The 18950-nt window shown below is 39.8% G+C and overlaps 1 protein-coding gene across 1 annotated transcript; it reads left to right on the forward strand.

Moving 5' to 3' along the window:
* The first annotated feature begins 1441 nt into the window (after positions 1–1441).
* On the forward strand, positions 1442–18740 carry slc30a7 (solute carrier family 30 member 7). The gene is made up of 11 exons (XM_083559324.1): positions 1442–1592; positions 2058–2159; positions 4014–4127; positions 5323–5410; positions 5531–5660; positions 6109–6303; positions 6787–6837; positions 8002–8137; positions 16238–16328; positions 16462–16611; positions 17845–18740. The coding sequence occupies exons 1-11, from the start codon at positions 1513–1515 to the stop codon at positions 17890–17892; spliced, it is 1185 nt and encodes a 394-aa protein (XP_083415450.1). The 5' UTR covers positions 1442–1512; the 3' UTR covers positions 17893–18740.
* The last annotated feature ends 210 nt before the right edge of the window (positions 18741–18950 follow it).

Here is an 18950-nt window from a genome sequence, read left to right on the forward strand (position 1 = left end):
ATACAGTACTGTATGATGTAGTAGTGTAGTATACAGTACTCTATGATATAGTAGTGTAGTATACAGTTCTGTATGATGTAGTAGTGTAGTATTCAGTACTGTATGATGTAGTGTAGTATACAGTTCTGTATGATGTAGTAGTGTAGTATTCAGTACTGTATGATGTAGTAGTGTAGTACACAGTACTGTATGATGTAGTAGTGTAGTATTCAGTACTGTATGTAGTAGTGTAGTATTCACTACTGTATGATGTAGTAGTGTAGTATACAGTACTGTATGATGTAGTAGTGTAGTATACAGTACTGTATGATGTAGTAGTGTAGTATTCAGTACTGTATGTAGTAGTGTAGTATTCACTACTGTATGATGTAGTAGTGTAGTATACAGTACTCTATGATATAGTAGTGTAGTATACAGTTCTGTATGATGTAGTAGTGTAGTATTCAGTACTGTATGATGTAGTGTAGTATACAGTTCTGTATGATGTAGTAGTGTAGTATTCAGTACTGTATGATGTAGTAGTGTAGTATACAGTACTGTATGATGTAGTAGTGTAGTATTCAGTACTGTATGTAGTAGTGTAGTATTCACTACTGTATGATGTAGTAGTGTAGTATACAGTACTCTATGATATAGTAGTGTAGTATACAGTTCTGTATGATGTAGTAGTGTAGTATTCAGTACTGTATGATGTAGTGTAGTATACAGTTCTGTATGATGTAGTAGTGTAGTATTCAGTACTGTATGATGTAGTAGTGTAGTATACAGTACTTTATGATATAGTAGTGTAGTATACAGTTCTGTATGATGTAGTAGTGTAGTATACAGTACTGTATTATGTAGTAGTGTAGTATTCAGTACTGTATGATGTAGTAGTGTAGTATTCAATACTTTATGATATAGTGTAGTATACAGTACTGTATGATGTAGTAGTGTAGTATACAGTACTGTATGATGTAGTAGTGTAGTATACAGTACTGTATGATGTAGTAGTGTAGTATTCAATACTTTATGATATAGTGTAGTATACAGTACTGTATGATGTAGTAGTGTAGTATACAGTACTGTATGATGTAGTAGTGTAGTATACAGTACTCTATGATATAGTAGTGTAGTATACAGTTCTGTATGATGTAGTAGTGTAGTATTCAGTACTGTATGATGTAGTGTAGTATACAGTTCTGTATGATGTAGTAGTGTAGTATTCAGTACTGTATGATGTAGTAGTGTAGTATACAGTACTGTATGATGTAGTAGTGTAGTATTCAGTACTGTATGTAGTAGTGTAGTATTCACTACTGTATGATGTAGTAGTGTAGTATACAGTACTGTATGATGTAGTAGTGTAATTAATTAGTACATTATAATTTGCTTTAATTGCCAATTTGACACCCGGATGTCAGCGTGATTACGTCACTTACTTCCCCCCCCCCCCCCCCCCTTCATCTTCTCTCCCGTAATAACAGTTGAAGGAACACCGGAGCTGCAGGTGTTGGTGCTGTCTGAACTAAGATGTTACCTTTATCCATTAAAGATGACGAATATAAACCTGCCAAGTTCAACCTGCTTCTCAAGCTCTCCGGTTGGTTCAGGTAATCATCTCAGAACTGCTTTTTTATTTTGAATGGAACTGAGACGCTAAGAGGCTAAACAGTTAGCATGCTAATCCTCTGGGTTGGAAAGTTTGATGCAGGAAGCAATGGATAATAAAGACATTTTGGCTAAATTTAAATGTCTCACCCTGTTATTTTGCTTTAAATGAATAATAATGTTGATGATGACAGTTTTGAGGACATTTGTTTAACAGGTCAGATTTGTAACTTTGAACGCTAGCTTAGCTAACTAGCCATGTACACACATTGAGATATCAGTGATTTCAGCTGGAGAGATTTGTAGACAGGTTGCGTTAGGTTTTATTGATTGTTTATGCAATTTCTACAGATGAGATGTAATTTTTTTTTTGTTATTTTGGCCACATTTTAATCTGATATAAAGGCTAGAGATTCATTGACACGGCTAAGACAAAATGGTGTATTTTTTCCATTCCCTGCCTTCAGATCCATCCTGGCTGACAAGACATCTCGGAATTTATTTTTCTTCCTGTGCCTCAATCTGTCTTTTGCCTTTGTGGAGTTAATGTACGGCATATGGAGTAACAGGTAAGTGTATTGGGGTGGGAGGTTACTGCCATAAAGCTAGCAGATTAGCTAAGAGGGAACCAAACAAACGTCACCGTGAGCTCAGATGTGCCACGTAGGTCTAAAGACTGCAGGATCCGAGATCACTGCTCAAGCTCACGGCTATTGTTCCTGATTGTGAAAGACACTTCACTTGTGCAAAACCTTTGCCTCAAAGGAATCCTGACTGTCCTGGCTGCTTATTTGTCTCCCTGTGTGTTTATAAACCAAGCCCAAGTGTGATAAGTCTTAAGCTTTTGTTATGTTTTTACTAGAGCTACCACATTTCTGAACTCCGATAAGGGATCAGCCAAACAAAGCACGTGCCCTCGAGAACAGTACAGTTTCCTGCTCTTCTACACAATACATGCTCAGCTATTACTGGCTGTTCTGCATATTTTCTCCTATTGTCAAAATCACATTCAAGAGAAAAGGTTTATCTCTAGTGAAAAGAAATTGTCTTTGTTGACAGAACCACAGGGTTTTTATTTGTCACATGTGCTGACCGATGATTGGTGATTGTTGTGAATATTAGTGATTGGCTAGAGGGAATAATAATGATTGGTTATTGGTTGTTTGGAATTATAGTGATAGGAGGAGGGTTGCAAGGATTGATGGTGATTTAGTTGTTTGAATAATAGTGATTGGTTGCTGGGAATAATAGTAATCAGTAAAAGGTCATAGGGATTGATAGTGATTAGTTGGAAAAATGATCAGTTGTTGGGAATACAAGGTGTTGGGTTGTTGGGAATACAAGGTGTTGGGTTGTTGGGAATACAAGGTGTTGGGTTGTTGGGAATACAAGGTGTTGGGTTGTTGGGAATAACAGTGATTTAGTTGTTGGGAATAACAGTGATTTAGTTGTTGGGAATAATAGTGCTCAGTAAAAGACCAAAGGCGTTGATTGTGATCAGTGATTGATTATTGTGAAAGTTGGTGATTGGTTGATTGGATCCATGGTGATAAGTACAGGAATCCCCTGCTTTACTGCGTTTAGAATCTCGCGCCCCCGGTTTATCTCAGAATTGCATTTGCCACGCTGATTTTCCCGGTCTCTTGCGGAGAGCACAATAGACCAAAAAACTTATAGGAATAGTTTTATGTTAAAATAATTCAATTTATTATTGGAAATATAATTATTAATTATAAAATGAAGTTAAATGTTTATGTTCATAAAATGTATGTACATAGACGCAACCCAAAAATGCAAAATCTTTTTGTTTATCGTGGGTGGTTTTGGAACGTAACCATCGTGATAAACGGGGGATTACTGTACTTGGTAACTGGGAACAATGTTGAACGTTGGTTGTTTTACATATTAGCGTTGAGTCAAGGAACCTGCTCACTCAATAGCTGTCATGTGAGCTGGAGAGCCATCAAATAAAATGACTAAAGGTGTATAAGAAGAATTCTAGCCATTTACATGTGGACAGACATGTCTTCAGTTCAGGCCACAGCTTTTCAATCAGGTTTTTTGTCGTTGAAATCTGTATCTGTGTGCCAAATAATAACCTTCTGGCAGAGGCAGACAGGTTTTGACTTAAAATATGCTTCAGAACATTATACTGTACTGTTGTCAGGATCTAGTTAACTTCCTAACAGCTTAAAAGCATCAGTGATCCACTCCACTACATTTTACACTGTTTGGAAACTAATTTTGTTGTGTAGTATTTTTTTGTGACTTATAGTTGAGTTTAAAGTCTTGGTTTAATTTCTTTGTATTAATGAAATGTCTAGGACTGTTCTTTTTTTTGCCTTCATTATAGATATTATAATATCTATATTTTGCTAAAACTCATCAGTGCTCTGCTTCTCTCCGCCTCTCCTCAATACCAGTTTAGGGCTGATATCAGATTCCTTCCACATGTTTTTCGACTGCACAGCACTTCTGGCAGGTCTCGCAGCATCAGTGATTTCACGGTGGAGGTCCAACGACTCCTTCTCATACGGGTAAGCGCGTAACTATTTTAAGCTTAAAAATTGTGCATTTATTCACGTCTTTATGTGAGTATTACTAGCCTTCTGTGTAAGCTGGGGAAAGAGACGTACCCGTCCAATATAAGCTTGCTAGCTTTCAAGATCCAAAAGTTTATCATACAGTATATGGACGCTATATAGAAGTTTGTGGATACTTGATCATAAGATTATTTCTGAACATCCCATTCAGCCTAAAGGGTTTTTGTAAAGTCAGGTACTGATGTAGGTGAGGTGAGGAGCTCTGGGTGCAGTCAGCATTCCAATTCATTCTAAAGGTGTTCAGTAGGGTAGAGGTCAGAGCTCTATAGCGGCCCACTCAAGAGCTTCCACTCTTCATAGAGTTGACTTTGCGTACAGGGTTTTTTTTCATGCTGGAACAAGTTTGGGTCTCCTAGTTCATGTGATTTTAATTCAATTTAATGCACCTATTATAATTGTGCACTTCCACCATTGTGGTAACAGTTTGTAGAAGAACCACATATGGCTGGAAAAGTCAAGTCTTTTTAGTGTATCTACAGGAAATCATTAAATGAATGAATGAATGAATGAATGAATGAATGAATGAATGAATTTTCCCTACAAGCCTTTGACATAAATTATTAAGGATATAAGAAAAAAATATAAAGATATAAAGTGTGCAGTGGTACCACAGACATGCATGTGCAGTAATTTGTAACTCAGTGTTATTAAAGTAGATTTTAATGGAGAATCATGGCGTGTAATCGCGACTCAACGAACACCTGCGCGACATCAAGAAATGTTTTAGATAGCACTAATGTACCTCATAGTGGTAATTTTTTCATTTTGCTTAAAAAAAATATATATAGTATTTCCAAACTCAAAATAATACATTGTAGAACTTTAAAATATATTTGTGCATTATGGACATCATAAAACAACGAAACATGGTTGTTTTGCTGGTGGTTATTTAGCATTATTTGACACCCTTATATATCGCAATTTATATCATGTATCATTGAAATGTATTCCAGTAATTATTCCTAACTTGAAACCTAAATATCTTGTTGGAACAGATGACATTTGTCTTTATCATGTCTTCAAGGTGTGCAAAAGTTTGCACCAGACTGTATATAGAGTTCAGTATAAAGGCATTATTGTGCAGTGGCTTAGTTTTTAAAATCACATGCCTTGATCACATGCTTTGCAGTTATGTGAGAGCAGAAGTGCTGGCGGGTTTCGTCAACGGCCTCTTCCTCATCTTCACTGCTTTTTTTATTTTCTCAGAAGGAGTGGAGGTGAGTGCAGGACCTGCATTTATTTTTCTTTTGTATTGTTTTTTTGTTTTTTTTAATCTCACCTGATGTGTTGATTTGTTGCTGTTGCCTGATTAAATCTTATTTTTGCTTATTTCACAGAGAGCGTTAGAACCTCCGGATGTACATCACGAGCGTTTGCTGCCTGTGTCCATTGCAGGGCTTCTCGTCAACCTCGTCGGTGTCTTCGTGTTCCAGCATGGAGGACACGGACATTCTCATGGTGGAGAAGGTACTTTTTTTTTTTTTTTAACAACTTACATTGCCTGTTTTTTGAGAGAGACACACACACACACACACACACATACACACTCACACTAAAATATGATAATATATATAATATATATAAATTATTATTTTTTTTTTCTTCCCACAGTAACGTGACACTGCATTTTTTTTATTTTTTTTTTGGCTGATTCTTTTGTAAGACTTTACAGATTAGTAAACCAATTAGTTTTACAGACACAGCCAATGTGACTATAAATGGAGAAAAGTGTGACCTAGTATTTGAATTTATAAAAATAATTTTTAGCCACTGGCAATTAGTTGTGGTATAGGAGAATAAAACACTGTAGGACTTATTATAGGAAAATATTGAAGTTCTGCTTTAATCACTACTGTCATGTTTATTTTGTATTCCAATAAGAATGTTTAAAAAGGTTGGATTTGTCTGTGTGTAGGTCATGGGCACAGCCACTCTCTTTTTAATGGAAGTGTGGGCCACGGACACGGGCACAGCCACGATTCCAAGCACGGACACGATCACGGACATGATCACGGACACGGACATAGTCACGATCACGATCACGGACATGAACACGGACACAGTCACGATCATGGACACGGTCATTCACATGAAGGTCCTCACTGCCACGGTAAAATCCAGATCTGTTTTTCCTTAAATTGTTGCATTGGATTATAGGATTAATCAAATTTCGAAGGAAAATTTCATTTTCAGTAACGGTCCTCTTCATCGCATTGCATCTTCTTGTTCTGGCTCGGTGAGATTGTGCTGCAGATGTTTTTCTTTTTTCGTTGTCTGTTTCTTTTAAAAGATTTGCCATTGAAAGGTTTACAGGGTTCGGTTGGCACTAGAGGACAGCACATCGCTTTTTTCTTTTCATGATACTAATTCTAAAATCATCTGAATCTGAAGATTCTGAATATGAAGATTGCTGAACAAATGCTGCATGTGACTTGCAAGCCAGTGAGATGTAATTAGTGATTATGTACCGCTTCACAATAATGAAGCGTGTAGACTAATGTAATGCTACAGATTTGTTTAGGGGGGGGGGGGGGGGGGGTAAATTTGTAAACTTGCATAATTCATGTCTTTTTTTTTTGTTCTGTTTTTTTAGATGATTCCTTGCTCAGGCCAGAAAAAGGCTCCAACAAACAGATCTTACAAGGTAAAACTTCCCTTTCAGTCCACTAGATGGTGCACGAGTCCTGTCTGTATTGTTCTGTGTGCCACTTTTTTCCCACCCTCTATGAAAATATTTGCGTTTCTAACGGTCGTGCCTCGGACCGTGGCATTGCTTGTTTTGTTAGCTCGCGTGAAAAAAAAAAAAAAAACAGTGCTTCATCGTCATGTGACACCTTCATTATCGCTAGATGTGATTAGTTGATTGAGTTTTATTTGTGGTAAGGTGATGGGTCAGACCAGCCCTTAGGCTGACCTTCGACCCTCCAAGGACTAACCGGGTTAACGTTGACATCTGAGAGAGAGCAGGAGCGCTGTCACTTTAAAGCTCTTTGTGTGAGGCTCTGTGGGAAAAATGAGCAAAGAAGAGAAAGTGAGTGTGTCCCCTTTTACCCTGGCGCACACACACACCGAAAATGGATCCTATGGGAGGCCCACTCAGGGGAAATACAGGGGAGAGGAGACAGTGCAAAAGGTTACCCTGTTTTTGGGCTCTGAGACCTTTTCACCTTTTCACATCTCGGCCTTGTGATGAAACGATTCTCAAACCCTCTCCAAGATTCTTTTTGGGTGTCACTGCTTTTTAAGGTTCTTAGCATTCCTTTTTTTTCCCCTTTGTTTGTGCTTTCACTGCACTTGGATGAGCTTTCCACTTCATTTAGGGTTGTGTGGTTGCGTGTTCTGGGAACCTGAAAGCAGCCTCAGTCATGACGTGTTCAAGGGAAACTTTTTTTTTTTTATTATAAAAAAAAGGGGTCATTGTGCTATCACAACCACCTCGTTCTTTCACCACACCGTTTATTTGCTGTTAGTTGCTGGTGCACGTGGACCTCTTCCTGCCTGCAAGGTGTCTGAATGGCTGCCATTTTTGGGCCTACCGATGCGAACCCTTCGCCTGACTCCATCTGACCCGCTCTATTTCTAGAAACGAAAACTCCGACCCCATGGCTTTTATTCTGCGTCACAGTTCACTAAACAAACATCCACTCGACTGCAGCCCCCAGCCAAAAATAACTTTTTTTTTGGTGTGAGAACTGGTTTGAATTTAACACCGTGTTTAGGAGGACACAAGCGATATGCGTGTGTGTGTGTGTGTGTGTAAGTGATTAGATGCGAGTAATGTGAAGCAGCTGTGTTTAACCTCCTGCAGGAGTTTTTCTCCACATCGTCGCCGATACGTTGGGAAGCATCGGCGTCATCATCTCGGCCTTCCTCATGCAGAAGTACGACCTGATGATCGCTGATCCGATCTGCTCCATGCTCATCGCCCTTCTTATAGGTGTCAGGTGGGAACACACACACAAGCAGACACTGAGCAGTAAACACGTGCAAAAATACAGGAAGCTGCACACACAAGCAGCAGTAACATATTTCAAGACAAACATGTAGACAGACTCACACAAATACACATGGATACAGACATATACAGGGACACAGGCAGACATCCCTCTCTTCCATACATCTGTTTATTTACTCAACGCTTAATTATTAACCTCACGGCTGTGTGCAAGTGCATGTATGAAGGCACAGTCTGCTTAGCCTGAGGTGTTGCTCTGGGTTTCGGGTGGAGTTGACCGAGGAGGAATTGACCACAACCGCACAGTGAGCCGAACGATTGTGGTACATAGGGTGGAGCCCAAGTGGTAAAGCCAACATCTGTCTTCGTGTTCTATTCTTTTAGCTTCTTTTAACTGCTAAAGGAGACCAAGTATCAAATGGAATTCAAGTAATCGTATTATAGTGCTATATGGTAATATAGTATATAGTAGTTACTAATCATACACACGCATAAAAATTTATAAGTAATGGGTGTGTATACACATTATGTATTGTGTGTGTGTGTGATATATATATATATATATAAAAGAATTCAGTTATATATTAATTATTATAATATAAATATATATCAATTATTATATTATATTATTATATATAATATACAAATAATAATATACACATTTTTCTTTATAGTGCCAATACTCCAAGTTTTGCACCATACAAATTTCTTTTTGTCATGATTCTAAAGCCACAGTCACTTCCAGTTCAAATTCTGAGAAAGCTGTAAATGCTTGAAGCAGTACACACGCATATTGTGGCATTACAGGAAGTAGGGTGGGCGTCAATTGCCAAACGCACAAACTTGCGCTAAATACCCTCCTGCATCTCTCGTCTTCACTGTTTCCCCATGTTTGAGGCTTTTCTTCTCCCCTCTGTGGAATGTGGCCGTGATCTATGACTATGTACTTTAAAAATGTGAGAACAAAGACATCTTTTTAAGATGGATTTTCCCTTCTCTTTCCTTGATCTCAAAAGAAAAACGGGGGCTCTGCGTCAATGAGACCCGATTTCATTCATTTTTTCTTCTTCTTGAAGTTCCTCTCTCTTCGGTCGCAATGCGGTAAAATCTAAGAAACGAGCGGATCAGTTGCTTGACAATCCATACAAAGCCTCTTGCTCATCCTGCTGTTCCTGTTTAAGATGTGAAGACTGGGCTGTGAATGAGAGATACTTCTATGCAGGTCCAGCGTTAAGAGGGAGACTAAAACTATTGCACAGCCTGAGCTGCTGATTAAAGCTCGGCTCTGTAATAAGAAAAAGGTGCGAGGTTCCATAATGAGGCAGACCTGCTTGTTAATAGAGTTAATAGAGCTGGGAAACGTTCTTACTGGCTGTTATGAAGTCATATGTACTGCGATTATTATTGTAAACATTGTTATAGTACCTAATATAATATTTTCCAGACTTTTGCAAGAGGTGTGATGTGGTATTCCTGAACAGTTTTTGCAGTGTGCCAGGGAACTTTATCTTTCTGAAAGAGGCCAGTGCCATGAGGGAATGCTGTTGCCATGAAGGGTTGTGATGGTCAAAGTTACATCAATACAAATTCTAGGATCCATGGTTTCCCAGGAGAACATTGCCCAAAGACTGATGCTCTGAGCAATGAGCAATGCCTAGTGCTTCTGCTAGCTCTTATGCAGATGGGGAATCACCAAACTGCCACCCTTGGGGGGGCCCCTGAGCAAGGCCCTTAACCCAGCTTCCTAACATTGCTGATGCACTATTACCAAAAGTTTGTGGACACCTGCTCATAAGTATGGTATGTGCTTTTTGAGCATCTGATTCCACATTTAGTTCTAATTTACTCTTATAATGTCCCGCACTCTTCTGGAAAGATCTTCCACTAGTTTTTTGAGTGTGCTTGTGGAGACTTGTGCTCATTCAGAGACAAGTGTGTTAAAGTCAGGTACTGGTGTAGGTGAGGTGAGGAGGCCTGGGATGCAGTCAGTGTTCCCATTCATCGCAAAGGTGTTCAATAGCATTGAGATCAGAGCTCTATAGCAGGAGATCTTCCACTCCAACCTATGTGTAAAGCACATCTTCATGGAGCTGGCTTTGTGCACAGAGACATTGTCATGTTGGAACAAGTTCGGGGCTCCTAGTTCAAGTGAAGGGAAAATTTCATGCTACTGCATCCAAAGACAATTATGTGCCTTCAGCTTTGCAATAACAAAGGGGAGGTGGAAAAAAAAAAAAAAAAAAACACGTATGGCTGGGAAAGTCTGGTGTCCCAATACTTTTGACAATATTGTGTATATGCAAAGAGAGATTTTCACTGTGCTGTAAAGTACATGTGAAAAGTCTACAGTACTTTTTTTTTTTTTTTTTTTTTTCCCTTTGTCTGGCTACATGATCTAAAAGGAGATGGGTTTAATCAGACCAGTCCATCCTCCTTCATTGCTGTATGGCCCTGTGCTGATGCTCACATGCCCACTGTAGGAACTTTCGGCAATGGAGGGGGGTCAGCATGGGCACTCCGACCGATCTGTTGCTACCCAGCCGCATACACAGCAAAATGTTCGGACTTTGTGTGATCAGTGCCAGCAGTAAAATTGTCAGCAACTTGTGGAATTGGATCAGATGGGCTATCCTTTGCTCCTCACGCATGTCAGTGAGTCATGGCTCATCGGTTCTCCTTCCTTGAACTTTTATTCCAGGAACATCTCACTGAGACCCGCTATGTTTGAGATGCTTTGTTCCAGTTGTCTAGCCATTCCAAGTTGGTATTGCCAAAGTTCCTTAGATACTTGTGTTTGTCATGATCCTAACGTGCGCCATTTTTCCAACACACTTCGTTTCACTTGCTGCTTAACTTTCTAACATTCTGTATAAGCTATGAAAAAGGAGTATAATTTCTTTAGCGGGCATAGCCATTCCATCATCATTGTCTAATAATTTGTATATTTGATTGATCACACTGAAACACTGATCTTGTAAAAGAGAAAATGTTTAAAAGTTCAAGAAAAACTTGGACATTCTTAAAAGTCATCGAACCTCTAAAACTCCTCTAAACCCATCATTGCTTGTCTTTGGTTTGGTTTGGCTGATTGGTTCTTTGGCATCATCTGAAGTTCGTTCAGGGAGGTCATGCAATGTAACGGCTTAGCGGGAATGCCTGTGGTCTCAGTCGTTGGACTGTAAGATGGACACGCTGATGATTGGAGAGCTGAAGCACACATTTTCCAGCTGCAGGAGATCAGCAGGCTCGTATTTTGTTTTAAGACCTTAACCATGATCAACTGACGAGGCTTGGATTAAAAACGGGAGCGAGGAAGTATTTAGGCTGTCTATATAGCAGAAGCTTTGTGTGCATGCAGAAAGCGCTTGCTGTTATGACCCTGATCTTTCCAAAATGCTGCTTAACTGCTTTAAGCCCTCGCCCTTAAGCCAGACGATTGACCAGAGGGAGGAATATTAAAATAAATTAACATTTGTGCTAAGCCTAGCCCATGAGGACGGATTTATTTTAGCTGTGATCAGAGGTGAGGTATTTAGCAGTGCCTCAGTGAAGTTATAGTGTGAGTGTGTAAAAGGTCTTCTTTTTTTTTTTTTTTTTTGGGAATACCCAACAAGCCTTCCTTTGAGGGAGGGTTGAGAACCTGTTGCAAAGAATACATCTCTTTCAGCTGAGATTTACACACAGACATGCTGGATGTTTACATCAGCGAGATCTTTGGGAGTGTCTGGATATGTCTGTTGTGGGAAGTGTTCACGGTTGGACGAGATAAGCACACCACACGCCGCTCGATGCCAGCAACAGCCCTGGTTTCTCTAATGACAGGCTCCCCAACTGGATCTTTTTGAAATGTTTTAGTTTCCAGCTCGTTCAGCTTTAGCTAATGACCATGTTCAAGGCTACACTTATAATCTCCAGCGCTCCCTCCTTTAAAAGAAAAATGTATATAAAAAAAAAAAAAAAACAAGGCCTCAGTTTCAGAGATTTCACAGAAGGGGTCTTTATTTTTAGGCTCTCTACATGTTTGTTAGATTTGTAGTAGACTTTGCAAAAAAAAAAAAGGGCAAAGGCCGAAAATAATCCAGTCTTCCATCCAAACCATAATAAATAAGATTAAAATACTTAAATGTTACGTTCAAATGTCTAAAATTTCTATTATATTTTAAATCTAAAGCCGCAGCAAGGCCATGCCTTCTCTTCAATGCTTTTTTCATGACCCTTGTGTTGTGTTCATGGGTCTTGTAGCATCTGAGAGAAAAAGCTACCGTATTTTTCGGACTATAAGCCGCTTCTTTTTTCCTACGTTTTGAACCCTGCGGCTTAAACAACAAAGTGGCTAATTTATGAATTTTTCCTGGGTTTTTCCCGATTTCACAAACTTCAAGCCAAAAAACTGAACCCCATAACATTAGACCAATAAAATTTCCGAACGGAAACGTAAAAACGCACTTCACCTGTGTTCTGAGCTGCACGGCATCGGGAGAAAAGCTTTCACCGGGTGATTTTTAAACTCCTGAGAGAAATAGTTGTGAAAGGAAGGAGGAAGACAGTGAACAATGACTTACTTGGTCGGCTACCGTTTAGATACAAGCCGTTGTAACGTGTTGAGTCTGGGTGAAGGGAGAGCTCGCTAACTCCAGTTGCAACAGAAATCATATAAGCACAGACAGGTTTCCAAAACTTGTGCTTTTTTATTTTTCTTGGCAACAGCGTTATGGATTAGTCTTAGAACTTAGAAATCAGCATCAGAAAATAATGAGATATTCCTCGGTCTTACACACACGCATTTTTTTCTGGAAAAATGCAGTGGCATGCTATTCCCAAAATACCGCTATGCTGCTAAAGGAAGCGCAACATATTTCACCCGTTACACCGTGTGTAACGTGTCTTTCATTAAAGCCTGTGTAAAGTACATTAGTGTAAAATTCATTGGGTGCGTCTTATAAATGGGTGCGCTTTATAGTCCGGAAATTACGATAAATCACTGGCTTTAAAAGAAAAAATAGATTTATGAACAAAATATTCGTTTTTCTTTTGAGGGGAAAAAAAACAAGTGGCACTTCATATAATATAACATTTCATATAAATATCTGAAAAAAGTTTACAAGGGAAAATAGTAATATTTTGTGAATAAATACAGAATATTGGATAAAAGGAAAAGAAAGTTGTCGGATGTTTCATATAGCAAGAAAACCGTCACCAGGTTGAGACAGTACATCTGTCTGTCCGTCTGAGAAAGCTCTTTGGGGAGCAACATGACATGAGTGTGTGATGCAGAACAGTGACTCATCTACAAGCACAGGAAGCTTGAAACAATACTATGATGTCAGAACTCAGGTCCTCTCATGAGGCACTTTCCTGTTTTCATTTTTAATGCATGAAGAAAGCGGGGCTGAAGCGAAGCGCCAAGATTCTGCGTTGTATATAAAGAATTCCATCATTCATGGGTAATAGTGGCATTGGGAATAGAACAACTCATTCAGTTTTGTGCTTTTCTAGACAAATATCCAGCGATTCATTTCCTATGATGTTTTATAGTATTTTTATTTACCAAATGATTATTGACTTTTTATCCAGTTATAGTTACACAGGTAACGTTTAGGAACGTAACAAACGCAACTAGTTCGTGCTCTTTTTATAGCAGCTATGAACCGTTGTTCTCTCACTTTCTTTTCTCTTTTCTTCTTCTGTTGGACATTTTTTAGGAAGTTACTAAAAAGCTCAGGGTTTTCATACACCTGCTACTCCTAATCTATGTACTTGGTGTGTGCCATACTATAGACGTGCCAACAGAACGAATCGATGATTACACTATGGACAAAAGTGTGTGGTCACCTGACCGCAAGAATTACATGCAGTTTTTCAACATCCCATTTTACATTTCATCTCCATTCGCTGTTTATAATTACTATCCACTCTTGTGGGAACGTGTGTGTGTGCGCGCTTGTGGATATTTAATTTCAAGGTGTTCAATAGGGTTAAGGTTAGCGCTCTATAACACACCACTGGATCTTTTACTCCAACCCATATCCACTTAACCATATCTTTTGTAGTGTTGTGCTAGAACAGGTTCAAGTGAAGAGAAAAATGTTATGCTCCTCCCACATTCAAAGACAATTGTTTGCCTTCAACTTTGGGAGCAGTTTAAGAGCGAGCCACCAGTGTTGATTGAAGTACACAAACCGTATACTTGAGAAAGAAAGAAAAAAAGTAGAAAAGTATTTACCTTTAAATGTATCTTAAGTATCCAAAGAACTATGATTTTATTATGGTTATATCAAGTCAAGAGTCAAGTCAAGAAGCTTTTATTGTCATTTCAACCATATATAGCTGACGCAGTACACAGTGAAATGAAACAATGTTCCTCCTGAACCCTGGTGCTACATACAAACAACAATCACAGAAACAGAAAACACAGGGCGAAGGACTAGTAAGTGTCCTCGCCACATAAAGTGCATCGTGTGCAAACAGTGCAAGACAAATACACAAAATAGCTCTGCCAGTAAACCTGTTGTAAAGAGACATAAAGTGAATAATGTTCCTATTATTATTGACATGATTTTTTTTTTTGCTCAATCAACTCCGTTTATGTGAAAAGAATCTGTTACTCTCAACACCGATCTATTAATAGAATGATATTAACGAGTCAAACACTGATTTCTATTAAAATGATCATGAGCCCAAAACTTTCTTTTCAACTACTTAAATACAAATAAGGCTCCGGGTGTTGCGAGTTCGAGTCTGGAGTTTTTTCCCCATTTATTCCACTCTAAATGTACTACTTGCTGTTGAAATGACTCTGAACTGTATGTTGGTGATAAGCAAATAGCAGAAAGCAGCAATCAAAGAAGTTTAAAACTCGACCCTGATTTGGTGGATTGCTGCGTGATTGATCAGTTATTATCCTCATAAATAAAAAGGAACGATTGATGTTGCAAAATGTAGTTAAGTAAAAAGTCTTTGAAATAAAGTAAAAGTCTCCCCAAATGGAAATACGTCAGTAGAGTACAGATACGTAAAAAAAAAGCTACTTAAGTACAGTAACCAAATACATTTACTTTCTTTCTGCTCACCACTAAAAGCCACATATGGCTGGAGAAATCAGGTGTCTGTATAATGTATATACACCCTTTTTTTTTTATGCAATTTTTATTATCAGGAAATATTTGAAGCATAAGAAAGCACATTGCGTAGACTTCAAAGTACCAGGACGGATTTTTGCGCACTCGCCCAACCCCTGTGAAACCCTAATAGAGGTCTAAAACAGAATGCTTACTTGTGCAAAAATGAAAACACTTCTGTAATATTATTTTACCGCAGAGAGGTTACTTGGAAGAACTGCTGAGCTCGTGAAGTCTTATAGATTACAGAAGATCTCCACATGACCGCTAATGGTCCTTGAGTTGGTTTGAGCCGAGAGCCATTAGCCGCAATCGTCCGAACGATGATAAAAACTTGTTTACCGAGGGGGGGGGGGGGGTGTAGGTAAACATGTATGTTTACTGCAGATTCGTGTTAAGGAATTGTCTGGATTGACTTCATTTGAGGAAATTATGATGATGCAGTAGGACATTTGTGGAAATGATGATAATGAAGAGGTAGATCTCGGCCCTAGGCGACTGCTTACTCTGAAAGCTGTGTGAAGGATGAAGCAGTGTTTGAGTGAAAAGGGGGGTAAGACCAAAAAGATGAGGGGAGAAAAAAGTAGGCCAAGCCTAGAAACCCTCTAATGGTTCCCAGATGCGTTCGTGGTCAAAGTTTGAGGGTTCAGGAAAGGGGAGAGCAACGAAGATCATGCTACAGTAGATGATCTCCACAGAGCTCGGAGAGAAAAACAGGGCCGTGTGTGGTTTAGGATAGCGTGGCCACGCCAGCTATGAGGTCACATGCTAGCTATGCTGACCACGTCATGAGCAGCAGCGTGGTCTGTCATTGCTTTCAATCACTAGTCATCTGGTTCTTGCGAAAATGTCAGCCCGGGCCTGTGACTGCTTCGGTCGGACTTGGCTCTATTGAAACACCACTGGCTTTTTGAAATTAAGTCTCATATGTTTGTGCAGAGTAAAATAAATTGGAATCTTGTCCTCCACAGTGTGGTTCCTTTGCTGAGAGAATCCATCGGGATCCTGATGCAGCGAACTCCACCTGCACTCGACCAAACCCTCCCAGAGTGCTATCAGAGAGTGAGTGCTGCTTTTTTTCGCTTCGTTGCCTTGTGAGAAAACCGGCTGGCAGATGTTAAACCCTAGAATGGCCAGAACAGCTTTCTGCTTCCTCTTAATCATTAGCGGTGGTTTCTTGTGGTTGTCTGTGCAGGTGCAGCAGCTGCAGGGTGTGTATAACTTGCAGGAGACGCACTTCTGGACACTGTGTACAGATGTCTACATCGGTACCTTGAAACTCCTCGTGGCACCAGACGCTGATTCACGATGGATCCTCAGTCAGACGCACAACATTTTCACACAGGTGAGAGAGAGAATGTGATGGAGGCGCTGATGAACAATTCAGCAGATTCAAACTTTATCTATACATTTCATATATAGATAAGTGTGTGTGTGTGTGTGTGTGTGTGTGTGTATTGGGGGGGGTAAGAGTTAGAGTTGTAGATCCGGTCATGGTGTACATTTGACATTTTTCGTTGTATGGTAAGATAATATTCATCACATCACAGTGTTATTCAACTATTTCAAAACATACAAGCCAGGAGAGGGAGGGAGGATAAGAAAGAAAGAGGGGAAGAAAGAGTAGTGCACTGAGGGACGTATGTAGGGACGTATGTAGAACCGGAGGTGCTGTAGTGCACTGAGGGACGTATGTAGAACCGGAGGTGCTGTAGTGCACTGAGGGACGTATGTAGAACCGGAGGTGCTGTAGTGCACTGAGGGACGTATGTAGAACCGGAGGTGCTGTAGTGCACTGAGGGACGTATGTAGGGACGTATGTAGAACCGGAGGTGCTGTAGTGCACTGAGGGACGTATGTAGAACCGGAGGTGCTGTAGTGCACTGAGGGACGTATGTAGAACCGGAGGTGCTGTAGTGCACTGAGGGACGTATGTAGAATGACGTATGTAGGGACGTATGTAGAACCGGAGGTGCTGTAGTGCACTGAGGGACGTATGTAGAATGACGTATGTAGGGACGTATGTAGAACCGGAGGTGCTGTAGTGCACTGAGGGACGTATGTAGAATGACGTATGTAGGGACGTATGTAGAACCGGAGGTGCTGTAGTGCACTGAGGGACGTATGTAGAATGACGTATGTAGGGACGTATGTAGAACCGGAGGTGCTGTAGTGCACTGAGGGACGTATGTAGAATGACGTATGTAGGGACGTATGTAGAACCGGAGGTGCTGTAGTGCACTGAGGGACGTATGTAGGGACGTATGTAGAACCGGAGGTGCTGTAGTGCACTGAGGGACGTATGTAGGGACGTATGTAGAACCGGAGGTGCTGTAGTGCACTGAGGGACGTATGTAAACGTGATGAGAAACACCTAAATAAAACCTGATCTGGTTTAAAAAAGAAAAGAAAAATGCATTTTAAGCAGTATTTTAAATGACAACCGTGAGGTCCATTTATTTATGATGACTAACTTGATCATCATAGCAACACTAAATGAGATTATTATGGGATTTAATATTTAATTGTACTGTATAAAGAGGCGTATACACACTTTTTGTGTCGTTTGTGTCTCCAGGCTGGAGTAAGGCAGCTGTATGTTCAGATCGATGTGGCAGCCATGTAGGAGTTAATCCCTAATTCAGGATTCCTGGGACCAAAGCCCTCTGTGCTGCTACCAAAAGCTCATCACCAAACCTGCCCTCTTCTCTCTTTTTTGCCCCTTTTTGTAATTTTTCTGGGGTTTTTCGACACCGTTATCACCCAGTTGGACAAATCCTGAGCGGCCGAAGTGCAGTGCAGTACGGTACACTGACTCTTCCCAGGAAAACCAAACAGCTTGAAGGCTACATTGGGAGCCCCTGGTCAAGAGCTGTCCATATTCCTAATTCTTTTTTTTTTTTTTTTTTTATATCCCTTAAAGACTTTGATCTGTATTTGGTGTCTCGTCCTCATTACGGTAAGGAATGAGGTTTTAATTTTGTATTTGCTTAAGAAGGAAAAGCCTCCAGCAGTATGTAAAGTGAATCGTCATAGTATTTTCTCTGCGGTCTGACGGCTTTTCAGCTGCAGGCGTCGGTCACTCGCGTTATCCCGCACTTCAATACTTCAATTCACAATCACACTTTGTTCTCTTAAGTGCCTTCCCCCCCCCCCCCCCCCAGTGGATCCTTTGGACAATCTCCCACACGTCTCGTTCATCCGACATCGCTTATAGGCCTCTTTTAACATTCCTTTGCCTTTTTTTTTTTTTTTTTTTTAACTGCAGTGTTCTCTGATCGATTCACTGATCTATTTCTCAGATCTCTGCATCATGAATGAAACACCAGCTTTATTCATCCACAAACAGATCTGATGAGCCACTAATATGTGAAGTCCATAATTTAATTGCCCGTCTGGATTAAAAAAAACAAAAAACATCTGCGCCACTGGCCAGTACATTTGTACAATTCAATAAATTATCTCTGCATCTGATTTTATTTTTTGCATTTGATGGAATAAAATCATTACTATCAAACACTGTTCACATGAATTACTGAGAAAACAAAATCGAAATCCGAAGTGCACACACTCGAATTATCATTTTGCTTTGAGGAAAGCGATAGCTCAGTGTTTAAGGTGTTGGAATTTGGATTGGAAGGTTGTGAGTTCAAATTCCATACTTTGCAAATGCTGGGCCCTTGA

This window comes from Silurus aristotelis (genome assembly GCF_946808225.1).
Source record: "Silurus aristotelis genome assembly, chromosome: 13".
NCBI classification, from domain to species: Eukaryota; Metazoa; Chordata; class Actinopteri; order Siluriformes; family Siluridae; genus Silurus; species Silurus aristotelis.